The sequence below is a fragment of the Oncorhynchus clarkii genome, chromosome 16 (assembly GCF_045791955.1).
Source record: "Oncorhynchus clarkii lewisi isolate Uvic-CL-2024 chromosome 16, UVic_Ocla_1.0, whole genome shotgun sequence".
NCBI lineage: Eukaryota > Metazoa > Chordata > Actinopteri > Salmoniformes > Salmonidae > Oncorhynchus > Oncorhynchus clarkii.
The window spans coordinates 6140721-6160720 of NC_092162.1; the positions used below are offsets into that span (position 1 = coordinate 6140721).

The 20000-nt window shown below is 50.4% G+C and overlaps 1 protein-coding gene across 1 annotated transcript in view; it reads right to left on the minus strand.

Annotated features, from left to right (window-relative positions):
- The window catches only part of LOC139367809 (uncharacterized), a 16415-nt gene extending 14389 nt beyond the window's left edge, over window positions 1–2026 (minus strand). The window contains exons 1-2 of the mRNA XM_071106147.1: window positions 1925–2026; window positions 22–1809 (exon numbers count right to left, since the gene is read on the minus strand). Coding sequence (XP_070962248.1) covers window positions 22–1809; window positions 1925–2026 — 1890 coding nt within the window. The remainder of the gene's footprint in view (window positions 1–21; window positions 1810–1924) is intronic.
- Between the last annotated feature and the right edge of the window lie 17974 nt (window positions 2027–20000).

Below are 20000 nucleotides of genomic sequence, written 5' to 3' on the forward strand. Positions count from 1 at the left end.
GTAGGGGAGGTGGGGTTCCACTGTCGTAGGGGAGGTGGGGTTCCACTGTCGTAGGGGAGGTGGGGTTCCACTGTCGTAGGGGAGGTGGGGTTCCACTGTCGTAGGGGAGGTGGGGTTCCACTGTCGTAGGGGAGGTGGGGTTCCACTGTCGTAGGGGAGGTGGGGTACCACTGTCGTAGGGGAGGTGGGGTTCCACTGTCGTAGGGGAGGTGGGGTTCCACTGTCGTAGGGGAGGTGGGGTTCCACTGTCGTAGGGGAGGTGGGGTTCCACTGTCGTAGGGGAGGTGGGGTTCCACTGTCGTAGGGGAGGTGGGGTACCACTGTCGTAGGGGAGGTGGGGTACCACTGTCGTAGGGGAGGTGGGGTACCACTGTCGCAGGGGAGGTGGGGTACCACTGTCGCAGGGGAGGTGGGGTACCACTGTCGCAGGGGAGGTGGGGTACCACTGTCGCAGGGGAGGTGGGGTACCACCGTCGCTGGGGAGGTGGGGTACCACTGTCGCAGGGGAGGTGGGGTACCACTGTCGCAAGGGAGGTGGGGTTCCACTGTCGTAGGGGAGGTGGGGTTCCACTGTCGCAAGGGAGGTGGGGTTCCACTGTCGTAGGGGAGGTGGGGTACCACTGTCGTAGGGGAGGTGGGGTACCACTGTCGTAGGGGAGGTGGGGTACCACTGTCGTAGGGGAGGTGGGGTTCCACTGTCGTAGGGGAGGTGGGGTTCCACTGTCGTAGGGGAGGTGGGGTACCACTGTCGTAGGGGAGGTGGGGTACCACTGTCGTAGGGGAGGTGGGGTACCACTGTCGCAGGGGAGGTGGGGTACCACTGTCGCAGGGGAGGTGGGGTACCACTGTCGGAGGGGAGGTGGGGTACCACTGTCGGAGGGGAGGTGGGGTACCACTGTCGCAGGGGAGGTGGGGTACCACTGTCGCAGGGGAGGTGGGGTACCACTGTCGCAAGGGAGGTGGGGTACCACTGTCGCAGGGGAGGGGTGGTACCACTGTCGCAGGGGAGGGGTGGTACCACTGTCGCAGGGGAGGTGGGGTACCACTGTCGTAGGGCAGGGGAGGTGGGGTACCACTGTCGTAGGGGAGGTGGGGTACCACTGTCGTAGGGGAGGGGTGGTACCACTGTCGTAAGTGAGGTGGGGTACCACTGTCGTAGGGGAGGGGAGATGGGGTACCACTGTCGTAGGGGAGGGGAGGTGGGGTACCACTGTCGTAGGGGAGGTGGGGTACCACTGTCGTAGGGGAGGGGTGGTACCACTGTTGTATGTGAGGTGGGGTACCATTGTCGTAGGGGAGGGGAGATGGGGTACCACTGTCGTAGGGGAGGGGAGGTGGGGTACCACTGTCGTAGGGGAGGGGAGGTGGGGTACTACTGTCGTAGGGGAGGGGAGGTGGGGTACCACTGTCGTAGGGGAGGGGAGGTGGGGTACCACTGTCGTAGGGGAGGTGGGGTACCACTGTCGTAGGGGAGGGGAGGTGGGGTACTACCGTCGTAGGGGAGGGGAGGTGGGGTACCACTGTCGTAGGGGAGGGGAGGTGGGGTACCACTGTCGTAGGGGAGGTGGGGTACCACTGTCGTAGGGGAGGGGAGATGGGGTACCACTGTCGTAGGGAGGGGAGGGGAGGTTCCACTGTCGTAGGGAGGGGAGGTGGGGTACCACTGTCGTAGGGGAGGGGAGATGGGGTACCACTGTCGTAGGGAGGGGAGGGGAGGTACCACTGTCGTAGGGAGGGGAGGGGAGGTTCCACTGTCGTAGGGAGGGGAGGGGAGGTACCACTGTCGTAGGGAGGGGAGGGGAGGTACCACTGTCGTAGGGAGGGGAGGGGAGGTACCACTGTCGTAGGGGAGGGGAGGTGCTGTACCACTGTCGTAGGGGAGGGGGGGGGGCCTCAACATCCTCAAAAATGTCTACAGCTGCACCGTCGAGAGCATCCTGACCGGTTGCATCACCGCCTGGTATGGCACCTGCTCGGCATCTGACCGTAAGGTGCTGCAGAGGATAGTGTGTAGATCCCAGTACATCACTGGTGCCAAGCTTCCATTGGCCCTTTATACCACAGTCTGAGGGGATGAGAGGAGACTAGAGGGGGGATGAGAGGAGACTAGAGGGGGGATGAGAGGAGACTAGAGGGGGGAGGAGAGGAGACTAGAGGGGGGAGGAGAGGAGACTAGAGGGGGGATGAGAGGAGACTAGAGGGGAGAGGAGAGGAGAGAGAGACGTGTGTTCATGTACGGTATCCACAACCTTTTCTCTGACACAGAAAGCCGACCAAACAGCTGAGTTGCTGTGGTAACGCTCATCTAACGCACACGAGGAAATCCTTTCTTTCTGTCAGGGAAGGTTATTCATCTTTCGCTCTCTGTCGCTCTCTCTCTCTGTCTCTGTCTCTCTGTCTCTCTCTCTCTCTCTGTGTCTCTCTGTCTCTATGTGTCTCTCTGTGTCTCTCTCTCTGTGTCTCTCTCTCTGTCTCTCTGTCTCTCTCTCTCTCTGTGTCTCTCTGTCTCTATGTGTCTCTCTGTGTCTCTCTCTCTGTGTCTCTCTCTCTGTCTCTCTGTCTCTCTCTCTGTCTCTCTCTCTCTCTCTCTCTGTCTCTCTCTCTCTCTGTGTCTCTCTGTCTCTATGTGTTTCTCTGTGTCTCTCTCTCTGTGTCTCTCTCTCTGTCTCTCTGTCTCTCTCTCTCTCTCTCTCTCTCTCTCTCTCTCTCTCTGTCTCTATGTGTCTCTCTGTGTCTCTCTCTCTGTCTCTCTGTCTCTCTCTCTCTCTCTCTCTGTCTCTCTCTCTCTCTGTGTCTCTCTGTCTCTATGTGTCTCTCTCTGTCTCTCTCTCTGTGTCTCTCTCTCTCTCTCTCTCTCTCTCTCTCTCTCTGTCTCTATGTCTCTCTCTCTGTCTCTCTGTCTCTCTGTCTCTCTGTCTCTCTCTCTCTCTCTGTCTCTCTCTCTCTCTCTCTCTCTCTGTCTCTATGTGTCTCTCTGTGTCTCTCTCTCTGTCTCTCTCTCTCTCTCTCTCTCTCTCTCTCTGTCTCTCTCTCTCTCTGTCTCTCTCTCTCTCTCTCTGTCTCTCTGTCTCTCTGTCTCTCTCTCTCTCTCTCTCTCTCTCTCTCTCTCTCTGTCTCTATGTGTCTCTCTCTGTCTCTCTCTCTGTCTCTCTGTCTCTCTCTCTCTCTCTCTCTCTCTCTGTCTCTATGTGTCTCTCTCTGTCTCTCTCTCTGTCTCTCTGTCTCTCTCTCTCTCTCTCTCTCTCTCTCTCTCTCTCTCTCTCTCTGTCTCTATGTGTCTCTCTCTCTGTCTCTCTGTCTCTCTCTCTCTCTCTCTCTCTCTCTCTCTCTCTCTCTCTCTCTCTCTCTCTCTCTCTCTCTCTCTGTCTCTCTCTCTCTCTCTCTGTCTCTCTGTCTCTCTCTCTCTCTGTCTCTCTCTCTCTCTCTCTGTCTCTCTGTCTCTCTCTCTCTCTCTCTGTCTCTCTGTCTCTCTCTCTCTCTCTGTCTCTGTCTCTCTGTCTCTCTCTCTCTCTGTCTCTCTCTCTCTCTCTCTGTCTCTCTGTCTCTCTCTCTCTCTGTCTCTCTGTCTCTCTCTCTCTCTCTCTCTCTCTGTCTCTGTCTCTCTGTCTCTCTCTCTCTCTCTCTCTCTCTCTCTCTCTCTCTGTCTCTCTCTCTCTCTCTCTCTCTGTCTCTCTGTCTCTCTCTCTCTCTCTCTCTCTCTGTCTCTGTCTCTCTGTCTCTCTCTCTCTCTGTCTCTCTCTCTCTCTCTCTGTCTCTCTGTCTCTCTCTCTCTCTGTCTCTCTGTCTCTCTCTCTCTCTCTCTCTCTCTCTCTCTCTCTCTGTCTCTCTGTCTCTCTCTCTCTCTGTCTCTCTGTCTCTCTCTCTCTCTCTCTGTCTCTCTGTCTCTCTGTCTCTGTGTGAAGTGAAATAGATAACAAACAAAAGTGAAATAAACACACAAAAATTAACAGTAAACATTACACTCACAAAATTTCCAAAAGAATAAAGACATTACAAATGTTATATGATGTCATATGTCCATAAACAGTGTTGTAACGATGTGAAAATAGTTAAAGTACAAAAGGGAAAATAAATAAACATAAATATGGGTTGTATTTACAATGGTGTTTGTTCTTCACTGGTTGACCTTTTCTTATGGCAACAGGTCACAAATCCTGCTGCTGTGATGGCACACTGTGGAATTTCACCCAGTAGATATGGGAGTTTAACAAAATTGGGTTTGTTTTCTAATTCTTTGTGGATCTGTGTAATCTGAGGGAAATATGTCTCTCTAATATGGTCGTACATTGGGCAGGAGGTTAGGAAATGCAGCTCAGTTTCCACCTCATTCTGTGGGCAGTGAGCACATAGCCTGTCTTCTCTTGAGAGCCAGGTCTGCCTATGGCGACCTTTCTCAATAGCAAGGCTATGCTCACTGAGTCTGTACATAGTCATAGCTTTCCTTAAGTTTGAGTCAGTCACAGTGGGCAGGTATTCTGCCACTGTGTACTCTGTTTAGGGCCAAATAGCATTCTAGCTTGCTCTGTTTTTTTGTTAATTCTTTCCAATGTGTCAAGTAATTATCTTTTTGTTTTCTCATGATTTGGTTGAGGTCTAATTGTGTTGCTGTCCTGGGGCTCTGTGGGGTCTGTATGTGTTTGTGAACAGAGCCTCAGGACCAGCTTGCTTAGGGGACTCTTCTCCAGGTTCATCTCTCTGTAGGTGATGGCTTTGTTGTGGAAGGTTTGGGAATCGCTTCCTTTTGGGTGGTTGTAGAATTTAACAGCTCTTTTCTGCATTTTGATCATTAGCGGGTATCGGCCTAATTCTGCTCTGAATTAATTATTTGGTGTTTTACGTTGTATACAGAGAATATTTTTGCAGAGTTCTGCATGCAGAGTCTCAATACGGTGTTTGTCCCTTTGGTGAATTCTTGGTTGGTGAGCGGACCCCAGACCTCACAACCATAAAGGGCAATGGGTTCTATAACTGATTCAAGTATTGTTAGTAAGTATTGTTAGCCAGATTATAGTTGGTATGTCAAATTTTATGATCCTTCTGATGGCATAGAGGCCCTTCTTGAGGCTGAGGAATGTGTTGTTTTTTCTGTGCTCTAGGGCAACAGTGTCTAAATGGAATTTGTATTCGTGGTCCCTTTTTGGAACACTGTTATTTTTGTCTTACTGAGATTCACTGTCAGGGCCCAGGTCTGTCAGGGCCCAGGTCTGTCAGGGCCCAGGTCTGACAGAATCTGTGCAGAAGATCTAGGTGCTGCTGTAGGCCCTCCTTGGTTGGTGACAGAAGCACCAGATCATCAGCAAACAGTAGACATTTGAGTTCAGATACTAGTAAGGTGAGGCCGGGTGCTGTAGACTGTTCTTGTGCCCTTGCCAATTTTGTTAATATATATGTTGAAGAGGGTGGGGCTTAAGCTGCATCCCTGTCTCACCCCACGACCCTGTGTGAAGAAATGTGTGTTTTTTGCCTATTTTAACTGCACACTTGTTGTTTGTGTACATGGATTTTATAATGTCGTATGTTTTACCCCCAACACCACTTTCCATCAATTTGTATAGCAGACCCTCATGCCAAATTGATGTCGAAGGCTTTTTTGAAATCAACAAAGCATGAGAAGACTTTGCCTTTGTTTTGGTTTGTTTGGTTGTCAATTAGGGTGTGCAGGGTAAATACGTGGTCTGTCGTACGGTAATTTGGTAAAAAGACAATTTGACATTTGCTCAGTACATTGATTTCGCTGAGGAAATGTACGAGTCTGTTTTGTCCTGTAGATCATTTAATGTAATTGGAGAATCCAGTGGGTTCTGGTAGTCTGTAATAGCTGATTCTAAGATTTGTATTTGATCATGTATATGTTTTTTGCTGTTTGTTCTTTGTTAAAGAGTCAAAAAGATTGGAGAAGTGGTTTACCCAGACATCTCTGTTTTGGATAGATAACTCTTTGTGTTGTTGTTTTAAGTGTTTTCCAATTTTCCCAGAAGTGGTTGGAGTCTATGGATTCTTCAATTACATTGAGCTGATTTCTGACGTGCTGTTCCTTCTTTTTCCGTAGTGTATTTCTGTATTGTTTTAGTGATTCACCATAGTGAAGGCGTAGACTCAGGTTTTCCGGGTCTTTGTGTTTTTGGTTGGACAGGTTTCTTTATTTCTTAATTAGGTTTTTGCATTCTTCATCAAACATTTTGTCATTGTTTACATTTTGTTTTGGTTGTCTGTTTGACATTTTTTGATTTGATAGGGAAGCTGAGAGGTCAACAATACTGTTTAGGATTTCTACTGCCAAGTTTACACCTTCACTATTACAGTGGAACATTTTGTCTAGGAAATTGTCTAAAAGGGATTGAATTTGTTGTTGCCTAATTGTTTTTTGGTAGATTTCCACACTACTTTCCTTCCATCTATAGCATGTCTTAATATTATTCAGTTCTTTTGGCCTTGATGCCTTATGATTGAGTATTGCTCTGTTCAAGTAGACTGTGATTTTGCTGTGGTGTGTTAGGGGTGTCAGTGGGCTGACTGTGAACGCTCTGAGAGACTCTGGGTTGAGGTCAGTGGGCTGGCTGTGAACGCTCTGAGAGACTCTGGGTTGAGGTCAGTGATAAAGTAGTCTACAGTACTACTGCCAAGAGATGAGCTATAGGTGTACCTACCGTAGGAGTCCCCTCGAAGCCTACCATTGTGTGTGGAAAGTGGAACTAGCTTTTTTCAATCACTCCCTTGAGTGCTGTGGCAACCCTTTCCTGCTCTCAGGTCATTTGTGCCAGTGTGAAATATGATGTGGCTGGGGGACCCTACTCTGTCCTCTGACAACAGCTCCAGGGCATGTCTAGTGTCTGTCCTCTGACAACAGCTCCAGGGCATGTCTAGTGTTTGTCCTCTGATAACAGCTCCAGGGCATGTCTAGTGTCTGTCCTCTGACAACAGCTCCAGGGCATGTCTAGTGTCTGTCCTCTGACAACAGCTCCAGGGCATGTCTAGTGTCTGTCCTCTGACAACAGCTCCAGGACATGTCTAGTGTCTGTCCTCTGACAACAGCTCCAGGGCATGTCTAGTGTCTGTCCTCTGACAACAGCTCCAGGGCATGTCTAGTGTCTGTCCTCTGACAACAGCTCCAGGGCATGTCTAGTGTCTGTCCTCTGACAACAGCTCCAGGACATGTCTAGTGTCTGTCCTCTGACAACAGCTCCAGGGCATGTCTAGTGTCTGTCCTCTGACAACAGCTCCAGGGCATGTCTAGTGTCTGTCCTCTGACAACAGCTCCAGGGCATGTCTAGTGTCTGTCCTCTGACGACAGCTCCAGGACATGTCTAGTGTCTGTCCTCTGACAACAGCTCCAGGGCATGTCTAGTGTCTGTCCTCTGACAACAGCTCCAGGGCATGTCTAGTGTCTGTCCTCTGACAACAGCTCCAGGACATGTCTAGTGTCTGTCCTCTGACGACAGCTCCAGGGCATGTCTAGTGTCTGTCCTCTGACAACAGCTCCAGGGCATGTCTAGTGTCTGTCCTCTGACAACAGCTCCAGGGCATGTCTAGTGTCTGTCCTCTGACGACAGCTCCAGGGCATGTCTAGTGTCTGTCCTCTGACGACAGCTCCAGGGCATGCCTAGTGTCTGTCCTCTGACAACAGCTCCAGGACATGTCTAGTGTCTGTCCTCTGACAACAGCTCCAGGACATGCCTAGTGTTTGTCCTCTGACAACAGCTCCAGGACATGTCTAGTGTCTGTCCTCTGACGACAGCTCCAGGACATGCCTAGTGTTTGTCCTCTGACAACAGCTCCAGGGCATGTCTAGTGTCTGTCCTCTGACAACAGCTCCAGGGCATGTCTAGTGTCTGTCCTCTGACGACAGCTCCAGGACATGCCTAGTGTCTGTCCTCTGACGACAGCTCCAGGGCATGTCTAGTGTCTGTCCTCTGACGACAGCTCCAGGACATGCCTAGTGTCTGTCCTCTGACGACAGTTCCAGGGCATGTCTAGTGTCTGTCCTCTGACGACAGCTCCAGGGCATGTCTAGTGTCTGTCCTCTGACGACAGCTCCAGGGCATGTCTAGTGTCTGTCCTCTGACAACAGCTCCAGGGCGTGCCTAGTGGCTGTCCTCTGACAACAGCTCCAGGACATGTCTAGTGTCTGTCCTCTGACAACAGCTCCAGGACATGTCTAGTGTCTGTCCTCTGACAACAGCTCCAGGACATGTCTAGTGTCTGTCCTCTGACAACAGCTCCAGGACATGCCTAGTGTTTGTCCTCTGACGACAGCTCCAGGGCATGTCTAGTGTCTGTCCTCTGACAACAGCTCCAGGGCATGTCTAGTGTCTGTCCTCTGACGACAACTCCAGGACATGCCTAGTGTCTGTCCTCTGACAACAGCTCCAGGACATGCCTAGTGTCTGTCCTCTAACAACAGCTCCAGAGCATGTCTAGTGTCTGTCCTCTGACAACAGCTCCAGGGCATGCCTAGTGTCTGTCCTCTGACGACAGCTCCAGGGCATGTCTAGTGTCTGTCCTCTGACGACAGCTCCAGGACATGCCTAGTGTCTGTCCTCTGACGACAGCTCCAGGGCATGCCTAGTGTCTGTCCTCTGACGACAGCTCCAGGGCATGTCTAGTGTCTGTCCTCTGACGACAGCTCCAGGACATGCCTAGTGTCTGTCCTCTGACAACAGCTCCAGGGCATGTCTAGTGTCTGTCCTCTGACAACAGCTCCAGGGCATGTCTAGTGTCTGTCCTCTGACAACAGCTCCAGGGCATGTCTAGTGTTTGTCCTCTGACAACAGCTCCAGGGCATGTCTAGTGTCTGTCCTCTGACAACAGCTCCAGGGCATGTCTAGTGTCTGTCCTCTGACAACAGCTCCAGGGCATGTCTAGTGTCTGTCCTCTGACAACAGCTCCAGGACATGTCTAGTGTCTGTCCTCTGACAACTGCTCCAGGGCATGTCTAGTGTTTGTCCTCTGACAACAGCTCCAGGGCATGTCTAGTGTCTGTCCTCTGACAACAGCTCCAGGGCATGTCTAGTGTTTGTCCTCTGACAACAGCTCCAGGGCATGTCTAGTGTCTGTCCTCTGACAACAGCTCCAGGGCATGTCTAGTGTTTGGCCGCCAGAGTTTAGCCACTTTGTGTTTAGTAAGAAGTTGAACCTCTTGAATGAATTTGCCATTTGAGTCAATGAGGATCACAATCTCTGGCTTTTGTGTGTCCTCAGTTGGTGTGTGGGGGTTGTCAGGAGAGCAATCAGGGGAGCTGACAGGGTGGCTGTTATGGGAGGGGGGGGGGGGGTTGGAGTCTGTTGGGTTGGTGGGTCCTGTGCTGTCTGTCCCGTTGTGGTGTGGGTTTGAGGTCTCTCTGTCTGCCTCTCTCTGTCTCTCTGCCTGTCTCTCTGTCTCTCTGCCTGTCTCTGCCTGTCTCGGTCCTCTGCCTGTCTCTCTGCCTGTCTCTCTCTCTGTCTGTCTCTGTCTCTCTCTGCCTGTCTCTGTCTGTCTCTGTCTGCCTCTGCCTGTCTCTGTCTCTGTCTCTGTCTCTCTCTGTCTCTGTCTCTCTGTCTCTGTCTCTCTCTCTGTCTCTGTCTCTCTGTCTCTGTCTGCCTCTGCCTGTCTGTCTCTGCCTGTCTGTCTCTGCCTGTCTGTCTCTCTCTGTCTCTGTCTCTCTCTGTCTCTGTCTCTGTCTGCCTCTGCCTGTCTCTGCCTGTCTCTGTCTGTCTCTGTCTGCCTCTGCCTGTCTCTCTCTCTGTCTCTGTCTGTCTGTATCTCTCTGTCTCTGTCTGCCTCTACCTGTCTGTCTCTCTCTGTCTGTCTCTCTCTGCCTCTGCCTGTCTCTGTATGCCTCTGTCTGCCTCTGTCTCTCTCTGTCTCTGTCTCTCTCTGTCTCTGTCTCTCTGCCTGTGTTGGTATACTTCTTTTAACAGGCTCCAATAGAAAGGCAGCAGGCAACATTCTTCCTTTCAACACTATAATTATTATTCAGTTATTAGACACATTGTCAACAGTCAATGTATTTATTTTAAACTCAATTGCCTGCTTTCTCTTTGTCCGAGGAATGATTCAAACGCGTTTTTACCTAGCTGCACACACACACACACACACACACACACGTTCACACACCTGCAGACACGCACACAGGTCTGAGTGAGAGAGAGGCCGTAAGAGGGCCAGGCGAACGCAAGAGAGAGAGGGGTCTCTTTTCGTTAATTAACCGTGTTAGAGAGTCATTAGTGACCACTCAGTCAGTACATCATGAGGAGATCACAACCCACACTAGATGGTATGTAGGTCAGTGTGTGTCTGACCACTCTCAGAAAGGTGACTAATCATCGCTTGCTTGCCATGAGGAGATGATTATATTAGCAGCAGGTAGGGTTGTCATCTGGAGTGTTAGCTTTCACCCTGTTTATGACGGACCAGATGTAGACTCTGGTGCCAGTCTGTAACATGTTCTAGATCTGGTGTCTGTAACATGTTCTAGAGCTGGTGTCTGTAACATGTTCTAGATCTGGTGCCGGTCTGTAACATGTTCTAGAGCTGGTGTCTGTAACATGTTCTAGATCTGGTGTCTGTAACATGTTCTAGATCTGGTGTCTGTAACATGTTCTAGATCTGGTGTCTGTAACATGTTCTAGATCTGGTGCCTGTAACATGTTCTAGATCTGGTGTCTGTAACATGTTCTAGATCTGGTGTCTGTAACATGTTCTAGATCTGGTGCCGGTCTGTAACATGTTCTAGATCTGGTGTCTGTAACATGTTCTAGATCTGGTGTCTGTAACATGTTCTAGATCTGGTGCCGGTCTGTAACATGTTCTAGATCTGGTGTCTGTAACATGTTCTAGAGCTGGTGTCTGTAACATGTTCTAGATCTGGTGTCTGTAACATGTTCTAGAGCTGGTGTCTGTAACATGTTCTAGATCTGGTTCCAGACTCTGTGGGGGGGGGGGGGGGGGGGGGTCTGTAACATGTTCTAGATCTGGTGCCAGACTCTGTAGGGGGGGGGGGGTGGGGTAGCCATTTGATTAGATGTTCAGGACTCTTTTGGCTTGGGGGTAGAACCTGTTTAGAACCCTCTTGGACCTAGACTTGGCGCTCCAGTACCGCTTGTGGTTCGCTAGCAGAGAGAACAGTCTGACTGGGGTGGCTGGAGTATTTGACTTCTCTCTCTGTCTCTTCCACCCCCCCCCCACCCCCCACGCAACAGCTCTCTGTCTCTTCCCCCCCCCCCCACGCCACAACGCTCTGTCTCCCCCCCCCACGCCACAACGCTCTGTCTCTTCCACCCCCCCCCACGCCACAACTCTCTGTCTCCCCCCCCACGCCACAACGCTCTGTCTCTTCCACCCCCCCCCCCACGCCACAACTCTCTGTCTCCCCCCCCACACCACAACGCTCTGTCTCTTCCCCCCCCACACCACAACGCTCTCTCTTCCACCCACGCCACAACGCTCTGTCTCTTCCCCCCCCACGCCACAACGCTCTGTCTCTTCCACCCCCCCCCCCCCCCCCCCCCACGCCACAACTCTCTGTCTCTTCCACCCCCCCCCCCAAGCCACAACTCTCTGTCTCCCCCCCCACGCCACAACGCTCTGTCTCTTCCACCCCCCCCCACGCCACAACTCTCTGTCTCCCCCCCACGCCACAACGCTCTGTCCCTTCCACCCCCCCACGCCACAGCTCTCCGTCTCCCCCCCACGCCACAACGCTCTGTCTCTTCCCCCCCCACGCCACAATGCTCTGTCTCTCCCCCCCCCCACGCCACAACTCTCTGTCTCCCCCCCCACGCCACAACTCTCTGTCTCCCCCCCCACGCCACAACTCTCTGTCTCCCCCCCCACGCCACAACGCTCTGTCTCTTCCACCCCCCCCACGCCACAACTCTCTGTCTCCCCCCCCACACCACAACGCTCTGTCTCTTCCCCCCCCCACACCACAACGCTCTCTCTTCCACCCACGCCACAACGCTCTGTCTCTTCCCCCCCCACGCCACAACGCTCTGTCTCTTCCCCCCCCCCATGCCACAGCGCTCTGTCTCTTCCACGCCACAGCTCTCTGTCTCTTCCCTCCCCCACGCCACAACGCTCTGTCTCTTCCCCCCCCCCACGCCACAACGCTCTGTCTCTTCCCCCCCCACGCCACAACGCTCTGTCTCTTCCCCCCCCCCCACGCCACAGCTCTCTGTCCCCCCACGCCACAACGCTCTGTCTCTTCCCCCTCCCACGCCACAACGCTCTGTCTCTTCCACCCCCCCCCCCCCCCCCCCCCCACACCACAACGCTCTGTCTCTTCCCCCCCCCACGCCACAACGCTCTGTCTCTTCCCCCTCCCACGCCACAACGGTCTGTCTCTTCCACGCCACAGCTCTCTGTCCCCCCCGCCACGCCACAACGCTCTGCCTCTTCCCCCCCACTCCACAGTGCTCTCTCTTCCACCCGCCCCCCCTCCACAGCTCTGTCTCTTTACCCCCCACTCCACAGCTCTCTCTCTCTTCCACTCCACAGCTCTCTGTCTATTTTACTCAATATTCCACGAGGCATTGTTGTCAGGATAGATGGCTGCAGTTCAATGCATTATTCATATAATTCACCAATACATTAAAACAAATATTACTATCAGGTTGTAAATCACAGCTACTATGTTGTTTTCTGGTCTGACTGAGGTGTTCTCTCATTTGTGTCTGGAAGTAGCTAGCTAGCTAGCCAACTTTAGCCAGGCAGGGAAGCTGTAGAAGTACGAGCAGGCTACAATTCCCCATCGTTCATCAGTGTAATTTTGACGGCCAACTGGCTGAATAAGTTTATCGTTTGAATGAAATATATGACATGAGCCTTGGTCCTCCTTTCTCTTTGAGGCTTTCATTTTCCTTTGTTAGATTTGAGCTCATCTTGTTCTGGCTGGCATTAGTTGTTGATCTTGTTGTTGATGTGTATAACTGAGGGAGACAGAGCCTACCTTTTCAAGGGTATTTGATCAGTAGGACTGTGAAGTTCCCAAATGTGTAAGAGGACTCCCGTGTTGTTGACATATTTCCAGAAATCCATTCAGGTGTAATTTTGTGGCTTTTGGTGAAATGTGTTCTAATGATCTAAAGTCACGCTGTTGCTACTTCCTGTAAACACACAGTCCAGTTCAAAGTGAATGACGGCAGGTCCAACATCCTACTCTTCCCGTAGCCATATCCAGGTCCTACTCTCCCCGTCTCTCTCCCCGTCTAGTCCTCTCTCTCTCTCTCATCTCTCTCCCCGTCTCGCTCTCTCTCCCCGTCTCGCTCTCTCTCCCCGTCTAGTCCTCTGTCTCCCCGTCTAGTCCTCTGTCTCCCCGTCTAGTCCTCTGTTTTCTCCAGTCTCCTTTTTTCTCAGCGTTCAGCCATATCCAGTCTGCTAGCAGCTCTCCTACAGAGAAAGAGCGAGAGGCCCTCCTCCTCCTAGTGCTGCAGGAGATGGCTTGTACCCCTCCTCCTCCTCCTAGTGCTGCTGGAGATGGCCTGTACCCCTCCTCCTCTTAGTGCTGCAGGAGATGGCCTGTACCCCTCCTCCTCCTCCTAGTGCTGCTGGAGATGGCCTGTACCCCTCCTCCTCCTCCTCCTCCTCCTAGTGCTGCAGGAGATGGCCTGTACCCCTCCTCCTCCTCCTAGTTCTGCAGGAGATGGCTTGTACCCCTCCTCCTCCTAGTGCTGCAGGAGATGGCCTGTACCCCTCCTCCTCCTAGTTCTGCAGGAGATGGCCTGTACCCTCCTCCTCCTAGTGCTGCAGGAGATGGCCTGTACCCCTCCTCCTCCTCCTAGTGCTGCAGGAGATGGCCTGTACCCCTCCTCCTAGTGCTGCAGGAGATGGCCTGTACCCCTCCTCCTAGTGCTGCAGGAGATGGCCTGTACCCCTCCTCCTCCTCTTCCTAGTGCTGCAGGAGATGGCCTGTACCCCTCCTCCTCCTCCTCCTAGTGCTGCAGGAGATGGTCTGTACCCCTCCTCCTAGTGCTGCAGGAGATGGCCTGTACCCCTCCTCCTCCTTTTCTTAGTGCTGCAGGAGATGGCCTGTACCCCACCTCCTCCTCCTAGTGCTGCAGGAGATGGCTTGTACCCCTCCTCCTCCTCCTCCTAGTCCTGCAGGAGATGGCCTGTACCCCTCCTCCTCCTAGTGCTGCAGGAGATGGCCTGTGCCCCTCCTCCTCCTCCTCCTCCTAGTGCTGCAGGAGATGGCCTGTACCCCTCCTCCTAGTGCTGCAGGAGATGGCCTGTACCCCTCCTCCTCCTCCTAGTGCTGCAGGAGATAGCCTGTACCCCCCCCCCCTCCTCCTCCTAGTGCTGCAGGAGATGGCCTGTACCCCCCCTCCTCCTAGTGCTGCAGGAGATGGCCTGTACCCCTCCTCCTCCTAGTGCTGCAGGAGATGGCCTGTACCCCTCCTCCTCCTAGTGCTGCAGGAGATGGCCTGTACCCCTCCTCCTCCTAGTGCTGCAGGAGATGGCCTGTACCCCTCCTCCTCCTAGTGCTGCAGGAGATGGCCTATACCCCTCCTCCTCCTAGTGCTGCAGGAGATGGCCTGTACCCCCCCCCCCCCCCTCCTCCTAGTGCTGCAGGAGATGGACTGTGCCCCTCCTCCTCCTCTTAGTTCTGCAGGAGATGGCCTGTACCCCCCCCCCCCCTCCTCCTAGTGCTGCAGGAGATGGCCTGTACCCCTCCTCCCCTTCGAGACTCATACACCACATATTCTGCTCTGACCTAGTGTGTGTGTGTGTGTGTGTGTGTGTGTGTGTGTGTGTGTGTGTGTGTGTGTGTGTGTGTGTGTGTGTGTGTGTGTGTGTGTGTGTGTGTGTGTGTGTGTGTGTGTGTGTGTGTGTGTGTGTGTGTGTGTGTGACGACAGAGATCATCCTCTCCCCAGTTATTAACAGTGAGTTGGCAGGTAGCTCTGCAATGGTTCACCCTGTGTGAGGACACTGTATGTGTCACGGTGGTTCCCTGTGTGAGGACTGTGTGTGTGTGTCACGGTGGTTCCCTGGCTTACTGCAGATCTGCTCCACAGTGTCCTCTAGGGAGGTCATTAGGGCCGAGGAAAACAAGATGGGGGAAATCTTTCACTGGGTGAGTGTAGTGTGTGTGTGTGGTATCCAAGATTGCTTGCCTCTCTTAAATTCTGTCATCTGACTTGAGCTGCTCAGCATATCATAGGGGCTTACGCAGCTATGTGTTCAGTTCCAGTATAGTTACATCTAGGGAACCCCCACAGCCCAGAAACCTCCCCCCGAGAATCCTTCACCGTTCATCGGGCAGGACGGTCACCCAACCCACCCCTTCCGCCCTGGATGTGCAGTCACTGGATAACAGCCCTGCTTAATGTGGTGGAAATGTAATTGAACTGTCTCTCTCTCTCGCTCTCTCTCGCTCTCTCTCTCTCGCTCTCTCTCTCTCGCTCGCTCGCTCTCGCTCGCTCTCTCTCGCTCTCTCGCTCTCGCTCGCTCTCTCTTTCTAAAAATGTATATTTTAGTTTTTTTCTCTGAGATGGGGTGAGGGAGTGGAATGGGGCGAGGGAGGGGGTGGGATGGGGTGGGATGGGTCGAAGAGAGGGATGGAGAAATATGGGGCGAAAGAAGGGAGGGGGGGGGAGTGGAGCAGAGAAGGAGATGGAGCAGAGAGGGAGGGCGGGAGATGGAGCAGGGAGGGAGGGAGATGGAGCAGAGGAGGGAGGGAGGGAGGGAGATGGAGCAGAGGAGGGAGGGATGGAGATGGAGCAGAGAAGGAGATGGAGCAGAGAAGGAGATGGAGCAGGGAGGGAGGGAGATGGAGCAGAGAAGGAGATGAAGCAGGGAGGGAGATGGAGCAGAGGAGGGAGGGGGGAGATGGAGCGGAGGAGGGAGGGAGGGGGAGATGGAGGGGAGGGGGGAGATGGAGCGGAGGAGGGAGGGAGGGAGATGGAGCAGAGGGAGGGAGGGAGATGGAGCTGAGGAGGGAGGGAGATGGAGCTGAGGAGGGAGGGAGATGGAGCGGAGGAGGGAGATGGAGCGGAGGAGGGAGGGAGGAGATGGAGCAGAGAAGGAGATGAAGCAGGGAGGGAGGGAGATGGAGCAGAGGAGGGAGGGAGATGGAGCTGAGGAGGGAGGGAGATGGAGCTGAGGAGGGAGGGAGATGGAGCTGAGGAGGGAGGGAGATGGAGCAGAGGAGGGAGGGAGATGGAGCAGAGGAGGGAGGGAGATGGAGCAGAGGAGGGAGGGAGATGGAACAGAGGAGGGAGGGAGGGAGGGAGATGGAGCAGAGGAGGGAGGGAGGGAGGGAGATGGAGCAGAGGAGGGAGGGAGGGTTAGGAGCTAGGGTGACGAGCTAGGGTTTAGTTTTAGGTTAGGAGCTAGGGTTCGTTTTAGGGTTAGGAGCTAGGGTTCGTTTTAGGGTTAGGAGCTAGGGTTCGTTTTAGGGTTAGGAGCTAGGGTTCGTTTTAGGGTTAGGAGCTAGGGTTCGTTTTAGGGTTAGGAGCTAGGGTTAGTTTTAGGGTTAGGAGCTAGGGTTAGAAGCCACGGTTAGTGTTAGTTTCCGCGTGTGTGCGTGTGTGTGTTCCTGTGTGTGTCTGATCAAAAAAATGTATGTCCTTGTTTTATAGGCTATCATTGCTTGCATATCTAATGGTTTGTAGCGTTGATATCATGTGCCAGGTCAGAGTCACCAGGGCCCTTTAATGAGCTAACAGTCATCATCATCATCTTGAACTGATCACGTTCATGTTGTCATACATCTTTCACATGCTTTCTTTAATGTTTAGTATCTCATGTAGTTAATATGTTACGTGATGACGGGTCAGTATTAGTCTCTCATGTAGTTAATATGTTACCTGATGACAGGTCAGTATTAGTATCTCATGTAGTTAATATGTTACGTGATGACGGGTCAGTATTAGTCTCTCATGTAGTTAATATGTTACGTGATGACAGGTCAGTATTAGTCTCTCATGTAGTTAATATGTTACGTGATGACAGGTCAGTATTAGTATCTCATGTAGTTAACTTGTTACGTGATGACAGGTCAGTATTATTATCTCATGTAGTTAATATGTTACGTGATGACAGGTCAGTATTATTATCTCATGTAGTTAATATATTATGTGATGACAGGTCAGTATTATTATATTATGTAGTTAATATGTTACGTGATGACAGGTCAGTATTATTATCTCATGTAGTTAATATGTTACGTGATGACAGGTTAGTATCTCATGTAGTTAATGTTACGTGATGACAGGTCAGTATTATTATCTCATGTAGTTAATATGTTACGTGATGACAGATCAGTATTATTATCTCATGTAGTTAATATGTTACGCGATGACAGGTCAGTATTAGTATCTCATGTAGTTAATATGTTACGTGATGACAGGTCAGTATTATTATCTCATGTAGTTAATGTTACGTGATGACAGGTCAGTATTATTATCTCATGTTGTTATTAATATGTTATGTGATGACAGGTCAGTATCTCATGTACAGGTCAGTATTATTATCTCATGTAGTTAATATGTTACGTGATGACAGGTAAGTATTATTATCTCATGTAGTTAATATGTTACGTGATGACAGGTAGGTATTATTATCTCATGTAGTTATTAATATGTTATGTGATGACAGGTCAGTATCTCATGTACAGGTCAGTATTATTATCTCATGTAGTTAATATGTTACGTGATGACAGGTCAGTATTATTATCTCATGTAGTTAATATGTTACGTGATGACAGGTCAGTATTATTATCTCATGTAGTTAGTATGTTACGTGGTGACAGGTCAGTATTATTATCTCATGTAGTTAATATGTTACGTGATGACAGGTGAGTATCTCATGTAGTTAATATGTTACGTGATGACAGGTCAGTATTAGTATCTCATGTAGTTAATATGTTACATGATGACTGGTCAGTATCTCATGTAGTTAATATTTTACATGATGACAGGTCAGTATTATTATCTCATGTAGTTAATATGTTACGTGATGACAGGTCAGTATCTCATGTAGTTAATATGTTACGTGATGACAGGTCAGTATTAGTATCTCATGTAGTTAATATGTTACATGATGACTGGTCAGTATCTCATGTAGTTAATATTTTACATGATGACAGGTCAGTATTATTATCTCATGTAGTTAATATGTTACATGATGACAGGTCAGTTTTATTATCTCATGTAGTTAATATGTTACGTGATGACAGGTCAGTATTATTATCTCATGTAGTTAATATGTTACGTAATGACAGGTCAGTATTATTATCTCATGTAGTTAATATGTTACGTGATGACAGGTCAGTATTATTATCTCAAGTAGTTAATATGTTACGTGATGACAGGTCAGTATTATTATCTCATGTAGTTAATATATTATGTGATGACTGGTCAGTATTATTATCTCATGTAGTTAATATGTTACATGATGACAGGTCAGTATTATTATCTCATGTAGTTAATATGTTACGTGATGACAGGTCAGTATTATTATCTCATGTAGTTAATATGTTACGTAATGACAGGTCAGTATTATTATCTCAAGTAGTTAATATGTTACGTGATGACAGGTCAGTATTATTTTCTCAAGTAGTTAATATGTTTACGTGACAGAACTATGTTGTTCTTTTAGCTGATATTGTGAAAAGTGCAGATACTCAAGCAGCAGAACAGTTGAGGCGCCGTTCCTCAGTTCTGGTCCTGTCTATCGTCCAGCGCTCTGCTTTATAACATGCCGTTGAGATCGTACACGAGAGCCTATAATGTTCTGTCCTCTTCTCTGCTGATCTCAGTGTAGCTGTAACGAGCTAACAACATGCTGGTCCTGCTTGCTGGGGAATGTGTCGACTGAGCCACAGCGGAGGAGCAGTTGGCAGCGGGGCCCCCAGGCTCACATTTCAGTAGGGTCTGAAATGGCCCTGGTCCTACGTGTGCCTAGGATGGGATCATGTAGCGTGTTACGTGTGTTTTTTGGATCAAATGGCACTGAGTTGACAATGTCAAGCGGAGCTGCTTGTGAACATTGTAAAAAGATCGGAAGGAGTGGCAACATGAATGCTGAACCAGGGCCCATTACCACGACACGCCATGTGATACACAGGCATTGAATTATACAGTGAATCTTAGGGATACCAGAAGTCTCTTTGGGGGTGTCTGATGTCAATATCTTTATGGGGTTGGACTGTCCAGCCCCCACTAACTGACTAACCTAATTAATGCTCAATTGTAATTATTTTAGCTTCTATGGCCTATGTATTGCCTTACCTCCCTACTCTTCTACATTTGCACACACTGTACATAGATTTTTCTATTTTTCTTTTCTATTGTGTTATTGACTGTACGTTTTGTTTGTGTAAATCTGTGTTGTTGTTGTCGCACAGCTTTGCTTTATCTTGGCCAGGTGGCAGTTGTAAATGAGAACTTGATCTCAACTGGCCTACCTGGTTAAATGAAGGTGAAATAAAATAATAAATTAATTTAAAACCTCCCTGTCATTCAAACTCTGGGGATACTGAGAGATGCGTTTACTAGCGTTAGCACATGGCGTCATAAGTCATTTAATAACCATTCAACACGAGAAAGCTGGCCAAGAGGACGGTACCCATAGCTGCAACATGTGTTGTATACGGTCAGACCGAGATTAGTGTACTAGCATTAGCACGTCACAGCGTATGTCAATCAGTATGTCAATACGATGCTAGCCGTTGCTAATTTATAAACTAGCATTTACTAGCATTAGCACGTCACAGCGTATGTCAATCAGTAAGTCAATACGATGCTAGCTGTTGCTAATTTATAAACTAGCATTTACTAGCATTAGCACGTCACAGCGTATGTCAATCAGTAAGTCAATACGATGCTAGCTGTTGCTAATTTATTAACTAGCTTTTACTAGCATTAGCACATCGGCCGTAAGTCAACTGATAGGCCTTAACCTGAGAAGTTTGGCTGGGATGACAAAGATGCATAGCCCTGCAACGTGCAATATGGTCAGACAGTGATTAGTTTACTAGCGTTTAACTGCGTTAGCATATTAGTGTGTTGCACCATAAGT